Source organism: Procambarus clarkii, chromosome 36, assembly GCF_040958095.1.
Source record: "Procambarus clarkii isolate CNS0578487 chromosome 36, FALCON_Pclarkii_2.0, whole genome shotgun sequence".
NCBI classification, from domain to species: Eukaryota; Metazoa; Arthropoda; class Malacostraca; order Decapoda; family Cambaridae; genus Procambarus; species Procambarus clarkii.
Genome location: NC_091185.1, coordinates 1,663,222 through 1,673,807, shown reverse-complemented (window position 1 = coordinate 1,673,807; position 10,586 = coordinate 1,663,222). Strand labels below are relative to the sequence as shown.

General features: G+C 42.0%; 1 protein-coding gene across 2 annotated transcripts; it reads right to left on the bottom strand.

Moving 5' to 3' along the window:
- Positions 1-2,234: 2,234 nt before the first annotated feature.
- Positions 2,235-8,540, bottom strand: LOC138371588 (uncharacterized). 2 transcript variants are annotated; one of them, XR_011230535.1, is made up of 3 exons: positions 8,159-8,540; positions 2,752-7,770; positions 2,235-2,363 (listed from the first exon to the last, which is right to left on the bottom strand). XR_011230535.1 is itself a non-coding variant. In XM_069336473.1 (2 exons), the coding sequence occupies exon 2, from the start codon at positions 6,498-6,500 to the stop codon at positions 3,495-3,497; it is 3,006 nt and encodes a 1,001-aa protein (XP_069192574.1). In that variant the 5' UTR covers positions 6,501-7,770; positions 8,159-8,540; the 3' UTR covers positions 2,236-3,494. The 2 variants fall into 2 exon arrangements, 1 of the variants encoding a protein (XP_069192574.1); XM_069336473.1 differs by having other exon boundaries at positions 2,236-7,770.
- Positions 8,541-10,586: the final 2,046 nt, after the last annotated feature.

The following is a 10,586-nucleotide window of genomic DNA, read 5'->3' as shown; positions in this document are numbered from 1 at the left end:
TGTTTCGTACGAAAAATCATCGAACTTAGAAATATTTTGACGTTTATCATCTCCTATTCCTTTATGTGATTTAAACAAAATATCATTGAATTAGGCAATATTTTTTCCGTTTTTCCACGTTTTTGTGAATTCTCAGTTTATGGGTATTAATTCGTTATATATACGATAGAAATTATGCAAAGACATATTTGATTAGATAATACCCTTAAATACTTCATTTTCAATCAACTAATTGTTTCTCATTAAAATACTGAGTAAGATATTGAAAAGGGGAGAAGTTCTGTTTTTATTGCATATATCGACGTTTCAGCCGGAATAGAGATGTTTTCGTGTACATCTTCCATCGGTAATATAAACGGAAAATCAGGAACATTTTAGTTAATTCTAATGAAAACACATTGATTTTTATCATTTGTATTAGAAACAACATTGTCATATGTCTTTTTCTTGGATCTAAATAGCACGAAAATTCGCTCTATGATTTGAAGTTAAAATCCTCAAATATGGTTAAAGAGTGACTTTTTTCACGTTTTTCATGTAGTTTGATATTACGTAAATATATTCATTTTTACCAATATTTCGATACTATTTCATGTTGTATTAAGATATGTGATTTGGCCTTCAAATCTCAGAATTTCGCATAATATTGCATTTTAAGCAAGTTTTATTGCATTTTGTTTCGTACGAAAAATCATCGAATTTAGCAGTATTTTGACGTTTATCATCCCCTTTTCCTTCATGTGATTTAAACAAAATATCATCGAATTAGGCAATATTTTGCCGTTTTTCCACGTTTTTGTGAATTTTCAGTTGATTGTTATTATTTCATTATATATACGATAAAAATGATGCAAACAAATAATTGATTAGATAATAACCTTAAATACTTCATTTTCAATCATCTATTTGTTTCTCGTTAAAATACTGAGTAAGATATTGAAAAGGGGAGAAGTTCTGTTTTTATTGCATATTTCGACGTTTCAGCCGGAATAGAGATGTTTTCGTGTACATCTTCCATCGGTAATATAAACGGAAAATCAGGAACATTTTAGTTAATTCTAATGAAAACACAATGATTTGTATCGTTTGTATTGGAAACAACATTGTCATATGTCTTTTCTTGGATCTAAATAGTACGAAAATTCGCACTGTGATTTGAAGTTAAAATCCTCATATATGGTTAAATAGTGACTTTTTTCACGTTTTTCATGTAATTTGATATTACGTAATCTTATAGACTGTGGGTTGGTTGGTGTTGTCGTCGTCGATCCTTCTCTATGGACAACCCAACCCACAACTCGGCAGAGTGCTCATACTAGGAGATCACCCTTGGCGCTTCTGGCTCTTGGAGAGGGGCTCAACGTCACACGTTTAGGGGGATGCGGCTCCAACACTTAGCCTCGTTGTCACGTGCACACACCCACTCGAGCCGCTGTGACTCCCCACTCTCTCCTTAGGTGATATGATCTCCTCAATCCCCTTTTTGACTTATTAGTATTACCTTTTACCCTGTCCACAGCAGTGGTTCTTGGTTCTTTCTCTTTCTCTCTCCTTCTTCACTACTTCCTGGGAAGCCTCACTAGGACAAGGGCAAACACCAGCAAATTGTGACACATTTACTGGACAAAGCACATACACGATACATACACACATATAATAATAATGAATCCTATACTCTATAATATCACAATCAGGTTGCACTCCAACACCATCAGAACTCTATTATCAGCTTATCAAGTGGTATCCTATCTCCTGGTTCACCACCTGATACTATTAACCTCCTCAAGTTGGTCAAGCCTACATACACTGTTGCACTATCAGCAAGATAATGTATATATAGAAAATCAGCATTTGGATGCAATAACATATATCAGTATAAATGTTCACTGATACACAACAATGATTAATCGATCACTGTCAGTCCTCATGCACATACATCTGTAGGTAATCAAGCCTACGACTGCAACTCTAAACTTCAGTATAAAAACTCCTTGACATAAGAATGCCAACAGTCACTCACCTCTCACTGCGTCTTGCACGCTACTGACAACCAAACACTATCAACTCCCTACTAGTAATCCCCCAGAACTTCCCCTTCCACCTCTGGAAGTTCACAACCCTAATATCCTTAGGTTCTTCCGGGCTTCACTACCAGGATCCTCTGCAGCTCCTCCAGGCTGCTATCATGAAGTTTCCTTGAGTAACTACGGTGCTTCACCACCTCTACAGAAGCACGTGACACTCCTCTTCACTGCTGCTTCTCCTCACAGCTCGAGGTCCTCTGCTCCACTACCTTGGAGTCTCATCAGCTACATCATCTGCTGGCTTCGAAGTTCTCAGCAACTTCTTCCCCAAAGGCAAACCTGCAACCCATCGACACTCCAATAAAATGTTCCCCTTAACACATAAACAAAAAATATTCACACAATATGTTTGCCTCAAACCTCTATCTGTTCTCTACATACAGTGAGAGTGGACTCCCCCGTTTTGGGCGGGTCCATACTCCACCTCGCCTGGCGGCGGTCCTCACTCGCTGGGAGGGTCTTCCTACATCCGGAGCCAGGCTCCCTCAGTCGTCCGCCAGCGCTCAGAGGGGGCGCACGTCGCTCCGTGTTCCTCCCTCTCCACTCTCTTATTTCAGGCCTTCTGCCTTATTAAAACATGTCTAACTTATAAATAAACATCGCTACTGTCGCTGGGCACACGACCAAATATAAGCAATCACTATGAACTGGCGTTTATCGTGCTTACCACAGATTAATTGGTCGAGGGCGCTTTCCCTCTGACGGCGTCTGGTCAGGGCGCTCCACACAGCCCACAATAATGCTTCTGGGCGATTTAATATCTGCTCGTCGACCAGGACTTGAGACCACAACGTTCCCAGCTCGATTCCACAGCTGGTACGTCCGCACACTTCTCTTCTCTTCGAGATATATCACTAGGGGTTCCCTTCTGACGGGAGCTCAAACGGAGCGCGGCTTCCCCCTGCGATGTCTGGCACTCAAGTGAGGTCAAGGTCCTCCGGAAGCGAGCCTCACGCCTCCAGCAAAATGTCCACATCTCCTAGCCCGTCATTTATCTATTTTCTTCTGCATTGCCCATAATCTCAAAATGTTACACATATCCAACCAACCATTTTTCATATGGGTTATCACCTCAATATTTACTAGACCTTCTAATTATGTCAGGCTTGCTGAATAACTCTCAAGAAGGGAGACTCGTTTCCCCTGCAGGCTGAGATCATAACACTCCCCTCCCCTTATCTTTGAGAGTTATTCCAGTGGCAAAGCTCGGGATAATACATCCGCCACTACACTGTCTCGTTTTTCACCCCATATACTCTCTTAGGAGTCTACAATTAGTTCGTTGCTCCTTGCAACATCTGGCTCACAACTCGCCAGAAACATGATCTTCTCATAAACGATCTGACTTCTCTGGCACCTGTTGGCTAGGCTGTCCTCCTTGGACGCCTGCAATCCATTGGTCCACTCTACTTACTGTCTCCACCCTCCGTTTCCTCGTCTTCTTCTCTTCCCATCCAGAGTCAGACATCTACTGTCTGTATCTCCTCTGTCGTCTTCATACTTCCATCTACTGCCGTTATACTTTCGTCTCCTGTCATCATACTTCACTTCCTCGTCTTCACTGACGATCCTCCCTTTTGTCTCCTCATTTATCCGAGACCTCATCCTGTCTGACTTCCATCGAGTCCTCGGCTTTCTTCTATCCCTCCATGCTTGCATCATCATCCTCTTCCCACATCTCTCACCTCTATACAATTCCCTTTCTTCTCCTTCAACTCTTCTTCGTTCCCTAAAAGTTTCTTCGAGCACTGTACTACACTCACCAGCACTCGACCGTACGTGTCGCTTTACCTTTCCTAGAGTGCTTGTAAGCATCTCTCCACACATACTGTCTCTTCTCCTTTCATTTTCTCGGCTGTTACTCTTCTTCACTATCTCTCCTTCACGTTTCCTGTGGAACATGTCAACTCTCGACATCTCCCACAATTTAACTCTACTATCCATATGCCTCTGTGCTCGTGGACCACTCGACGCTCTACTCCCGTCCTCAGTCTGTCCACATCCTTCCTCATTCCTACTCAGCACAGTTCCATTCGCCTTCCGACCCTTAATTTCAGCAGTCTGGGCTCTATTCAGGTCAACTCTCTCCACAGTATTCTTCTTCGGCTGGGCCATCTTCACTTTCGACCTCACCGAGACTTCATTTTTCTGGGCTGGACCTTCGTCAAACAGCCACGCTATATCTACGTCCATATCTTCCACTGGTTGAATCGACACTGTCTCATCTTCTCCAGTGTCTTCCTCGTCGGCCACCTCTGTCTTCATCACTACCGAGACAGGGTTTTCAATGGCTTGGCGGTCTCCTGACTCATCTCCTCGGATGTCAGTCAGGTTCACACTCTCAGGTGTCCCACCCGTGCCATGGCCTTCTGGGCACTCCTCTGGCACAGTCTCCGCTATGACTCTTGGCAACACCTTTGTCCCGCACAAGTCATTCCCCAGGATCACTTGGACTCCTGGAACAGGTATGTCGGGGCACACTCCCAACATCACCTCTGCCGACACATATTCCGACCTTAGCTGGACAGTACATACGGGCATGCCACTCTCAGACAATAACCCATATACTCTCATCTTACTCCTGCCAGCTAACCGTCGATCATTCCCAATCAGGCTTCTCGCAATCAAGCTCTGATTAGCTCCGGTATCTCTTAAGATACCAACTTCTACCTCAGGTTGGCCTCTTATACTGATCCAACCTTTGCTCATGAACGGCCTATACCTCTCGTTCACCAAGTTTATCTTCTGTGGTTTGTCTCGGAACACATTAATATATTTGCTTCGGGGGTCACACATGGCCAGGGTCACAACTCTCTTGCCCTGCCGACAATCTCGCATCACGTGACCCAATCCGTTACAATTGTAACATCTCATCTGGGTAAAGTCTCTTCTATATGTACCAGAGTAGCTCTGACTCTGCCCACTCACATGAGAATTCCTCGGGCCAGGTACACTACTTGCACTCTGTGGGGTTCTACTGGACTCTTGATTTCCAGGATAACGATTAGTTTCTTGTTTAGCTCCTCCATCTTCACTTTCAGACGAAGTGCGCGACCTACTCTTCTGAGTTTTAGGGTACTTACTTTTATCTGCCCATTTATCAAAATTTTTCTCACCCCAGACTCTTCTGGGTCTTTCATAATTTCTTCCTCCCCAGACTCCACTGGATCTGCCATTGCTGCGTCTCGCCTCGCTTCTTACTCTGTTCTCCCTTAAGCTCTTGTATGCTTCAGTAATCATATCCGCCCTATCTGCGGCATCTTTCACCTCCATTATCCCTGCTTCTTGGATCTTGAACTTTGTTTCAGGATGCATCATCTCCAAGAACTTCTCCATGACCATCAGTTGCTTCAGGTCAGCATAAGATCCAACTCCAGCAGCCTCAATCCACTTCTGGAATCGTCTTTCCAGATCTCTTGCTGTCTCAGCAAACGTACATGCTCCAACTTTGATCATTTCTCTGAAGCGCTTCCTATAAGCTTCTGGGGTTAACTGAAACGAGCGCAATATGCTGCTCTTTACTGTGGCATAATCCTGGCACTCTTCCAGTGACAATTGGGTGTATGCCTCCCTGGCTGCACCGGTCAATCTTAACTGGACCAGCTGGGCCCATTCCTCCTGTGGCCACTCCTTGATACTGGCTACTTTCTCAAAATGCTCGAAGAAGCTCTCTGCCTCTTCGGGCACAAACAAGGGAATGTCCTTCTCCCTAACCCTAACCTCTGGTGGGTGTGATACCTGGGTGGTGCTCTCTGGCAACCCATGTTCAATCCTCTGCTCAGCCAAGGTTCTATTCGCTTCTATCTGCATTTGTTTTGTTCTCTCTTTTTCTTTTTCGACCTGGGCTTTTTCTTTTTCGACCTGGGCTTTTTCTTTTTCGACCTCTAGTCTTGCTTTCTCTTTTTCTTTCTCCTGTTCCAACTCCAGTTCTCTTACTCTGGTTTTCTCTTTTTCTACTTCCAGTCTGGTTTTCTCTTTTTCTACTTCCAGCCTGGTTTTCTCTTTTTCCTTCTCGGCTTCATTTTTCATCTGGAGTTCTAATTTCATCTTTTCCAGCTGGAACTGTCTCTCCTCACGCTGTTGTTGGATCTGGAGCTCTAACTGGAATCTCTCCAAGCTCCTATTTCGGCTACTCCTACTACTGCGGCTACTCTTGCTGCTCCTACTCGATCCCTGGGATCTCACGTCATCCTGCCCATCATCCTCCTTTCTACTTTCAGCTCCTTCCTGGGCTCCTTGTTCTGCCGCTTCACTTCTGGCTCTCAACTGCCTCAGGATCTCATCCTTCATCCCAGCTACTTTAGATGCTTTCAACCTGATGCCACATTTTTCTGCTATTTGTTTCAATTGATCCCTCGTGCAACCTTCCAAGTCCTCAGGCTTGCCTGACTCCACAAATGCTTGCACCTTATCCATCTTTGTCCTGTGAGTCTTCCCAAGAGAGAGAGTATACACCTGCGGTCACACAGTTTATCTCAGCAGGGGTGTACAAATCCACTCTTGGACAGGGTGTGGGTGTGTCAGTTCACTCTCCCGGACACAGGCCCCCAATTTCTTATAGACTGTGGGTTGGTTGGTGTTGTCGTCGTCGATCCTTCTCTATGGACAACCCAACCCACAACTCGGCAGAGTGCTCATACTAGGAGATCACCCTTGGCGCTTCTGGCTCTTGGAGAGGGGCTCAACGTCACACGTTTAGGGGATGCGGCTCCAACACTTAGCCTCGTTGTCACGTGCACACACCCACTCGAGCCGCTGTGACTCCCCACTCTCTCCTTAGGTGATATGATCTCCTCAATCCCCTTTTTGACTTATTAGTATTACCTTTTACCCTGTCCACAGCAGTGGTTCTTGGTTCTTTCTCTTTCTCTCTCCTTCTTCACTACTTCCTGGGAAGCCTCACTAGGACAAGGGCAAACACCAGCAAATTGTGACACATTTACTGGACAAAGCACATACACGATACATACACACATATAATAATAATGAATCCTATACTCTATAATATCACAATCAGGTTGCACTCCAACACCATCAGAACTCTATTATCAGCTTATCAAGTGGTATCCTATCTCCTGGTTCACCACCTGATACTATTAACCTCCTCAAGTTGGTCAAGCCTACATACACTGTTGCACTATCAGCAAGATAATGTATATATAGAAAATCAGCATTTGGATGCAATAACATATATCAGTATAAATGTTCACTGATACACAACAATGATTAATCGATCACTGTCAGTCCTCATGCACATACATCTGTAGGTAATCAAGCCTACGACTGCAACTCTAAACTTCAGTATAAAAACTCCTTGACATAAGAATGCCAACAGTCACTCACCTCTCACTGCGTCTTGCACGCTACTGACAACCAAACACTATCAACTCCCTACTAGTAATCCCCCAGAACTTCCCCTTCCACCTCTGGAAGTTCACAACCCTAATATCCTTAGGTTCTTCCGGGCTTCACTACCAGGATCCTCTGCAGCTCCTCCAGGCTGCTATCATGAAGTTTCCTTGAGTAACTACGGTGCTTCACCACCTCTACAGAAGCACATGACACTCCTCTTCACTGCTGCTTCTCCTCACAGCTCGAGGTCCTCTGCTCCACTACCTTGGAGTCTCATCAGCTACATCATCTGCTGGCTTCGAAGTTCTCAGCAACTTCTTCCCCAAAGGCAAACCTGCAACCCATCGACACTCCAATAAAATGTTCCCCTTAACACATAAACAAAAAATATTCACACAATATGTTTGCCTCAAACCTCTATCTGTTCTCTACATACAGTGAGAGTGGACTCCCCCGTTTTGGGCGGGTCCATACTCCACCTCGCCTGGCGGCGGTCCTCACTCGCTGGGAGGGTCTTCCTACATCCGGAGCCAGGCTCCCTCAGTCGTCCGCCAGCGCTCAGAGGGGGCGCACGTCGCTCCGTGTTCCTCCCTCTCCACTCTCTTATTTCAGGCCTTCTGCCTTATTAAAACATGTCTAACTTATAAATAAACATCGCTACTGTCGCTGGGCACACGACCAAATATAAGCAATCACTATGAACTGGCGTTTATCGTGCTTACCACAGATTAATTGGTCGAGGGCGCTTTCCCTCTGACGGCGTCTGGTCAGGGCGCTCCACACAGCCCACAATAATGCTTCTGGGCGATTTAATATCTGCTCGTCGACCAGGACTTGAGACCACAACGTTCCCAGCTCGATTCCACAGCTGGTACGTCCGCACACTTCTCTTCTCTTCGAGATATATCACTAGGGGTTCCCTTCTGACGGGAGCTCAAACGGAGCGCGGCTTCCCCCTGCGATGTCTGGCACTCAAGTGAGGTCAAGGTCCTCCGGAAGCGAGCCTCACGCCTCCAGCAAAATGTCCACATCTCCTAGCCCGTCATTTATCTATTTTCTTCTGCATTGCCCATAATCTCAAACTGTTACACATATCCAACCAACCATTTTTCATATGGGTTATCACCTCAATATTTACTAGACCTTCTAATTAGGTCAGGCTTGCTGAATAACTCTCAAGAAGGGAGACTCGTTTCTCCTGCAGGCTGAGATCATAACAGTAAATATATTAATTTTTACCAATATTTCGATACTATTTCATGTAGCATAACGGTATGTGATTTTGCCTTCAAATCTCAGAAATTCGCATAATATTGCATTTTAAGCAAGTTTTCTTCCATTTTGTTTCGTACGAAAAACCATCGAATTTAGCAATATTTTGACGTTTATCATCTCCTTTTCCTTTATGTGATTTATACAAAATATCATCGAATTAGGCAATACTTTGCCGTTTTTCCACGTTTTTGTGAATTTTCAGTCTATGCATATTAATTCATTATATATACGATAAAAATGATGCAAACACATAATTGATTAGATAATAACCTTAAATACTTCATTTTCAATCATCTATTTGTTTCTCGTAAAAATACTGAGTAAGATATTGAAAAGGGGAAAAGTTCGGTTATTATTGCATATATCGACGTTTCAGCCGGATTAGTGCGGTTTTACTTGTACATCTTCCATCAGTAATATAAACGGAAAATCAAGAACATTTTAGTTAATTCTAATGAAAACACATTGATTTTTATTATTTTTATTGGAAACAACATTGTCATATGTCTTTTCATGGATCTAAATAATACGAAACCTCGCTCTATGATTTGAAGTTAAAATCCTCAAATATGGTTAAATAGTGACTTTTTCATGTTTTTAATGTAGTTTGATATTACGTAAATATAATAATTTTTTCCAATATTTCGGTGCTATTTCATGTAGTATCACGACATGTGATTTGGCCTTCAAATCTCAGAATTTCGCCTAATATTGCATTTTAAGCAAGTTTTCTTGCATTTTGTTTCCTACGAAAAATCATCGAATTTAGCAGTATTTTGAAGTTTATCATCCCCTATTCCTTTATGTGATTTAAACAAAATATCATCGAATTAGGCAATATTTTGCCGTTTTTCCACGTTTTTGTGAATTCTCAGTTGATTGTTATTTCATTATATATACGATAAAAATGATGCAAACACATAATTGATTAGATAATAACCTTAAATACTTCATTTTCAATCATCTATTTGTTTCTCGTTAAAATACAGAGTAAGATATTGAAAAGGGGAAAAGTTCGGTTATTATTGCATATATCGACGTTTCAGCCGGATTAGAGCGGTTTTACGTGTACATCCTCCATCGGTAATATAAACGGAAAATCAGGTACATTTTAGTTAATTCTAATGAAAACACATTGTTTTTTTTATCATTTGTATTGGAAACAACATTGTCATATGTCTTTTCTTGGATCTAAATAATACGAAACCTCGCTCTATGATTTGAAGTTAAAATCTTCAAATATGGTTAAAGAGTGACTTTTTTAACGTTTTTCATGTAGTTTGATATTACGTAAATATATTCATTTTTACCAATATTCTGATACTATTTCATGTAGTATTATGATATGTGATTTGGCCTTCAAATCTCAGAATTTCGCATAATATTGCATTTTAAGCAAGTTTTCTTCCATTTTGTTTCGTACGAAAAATCATCGAATTTAGAAATATTTTGACGTTTATCATCCCCTATTCCTTTATGTGATTTAAACAAAATATCATTGAATTAGGCAATATTTTTTCCGTTTTTCCACGTTTTTGTGAATTCTCAGTTTATGGGTATTAATTCATTATATATACGATAAAAATGATGCAAACACATAATTGATTAGATAATACCCTTAAATACTTCCTTTTCAATCAACTATTTGTTTCTCGTTAAAATACTGAGTAAGATATTGAAAAGGGGAGAAGTTCTGTTTTTATTGCATATATCGACGTTTCAGGCGGAATAGAGATGTTTTCGTGTACATCTTCCATCGGTAATATAAACGGAAAATCAGGAACATTTTAGTTAATTCTAATGAAAACACATTGATTTTTATCATTTGTATTGGAAACAACATTGTCATATGTGTTTTTCTTGGATCTAAATAGC

Bases quoted from the DNA above. Each gene is read 5' to 3' on its own strand.
- LOC138371588 (XM_069336473.1), bottom strand. From the start codon at position 6,500: ATGGATAAGGTGCAAGCATTTGTGGAGTCAGGCAAGCCTGAGGACTTG.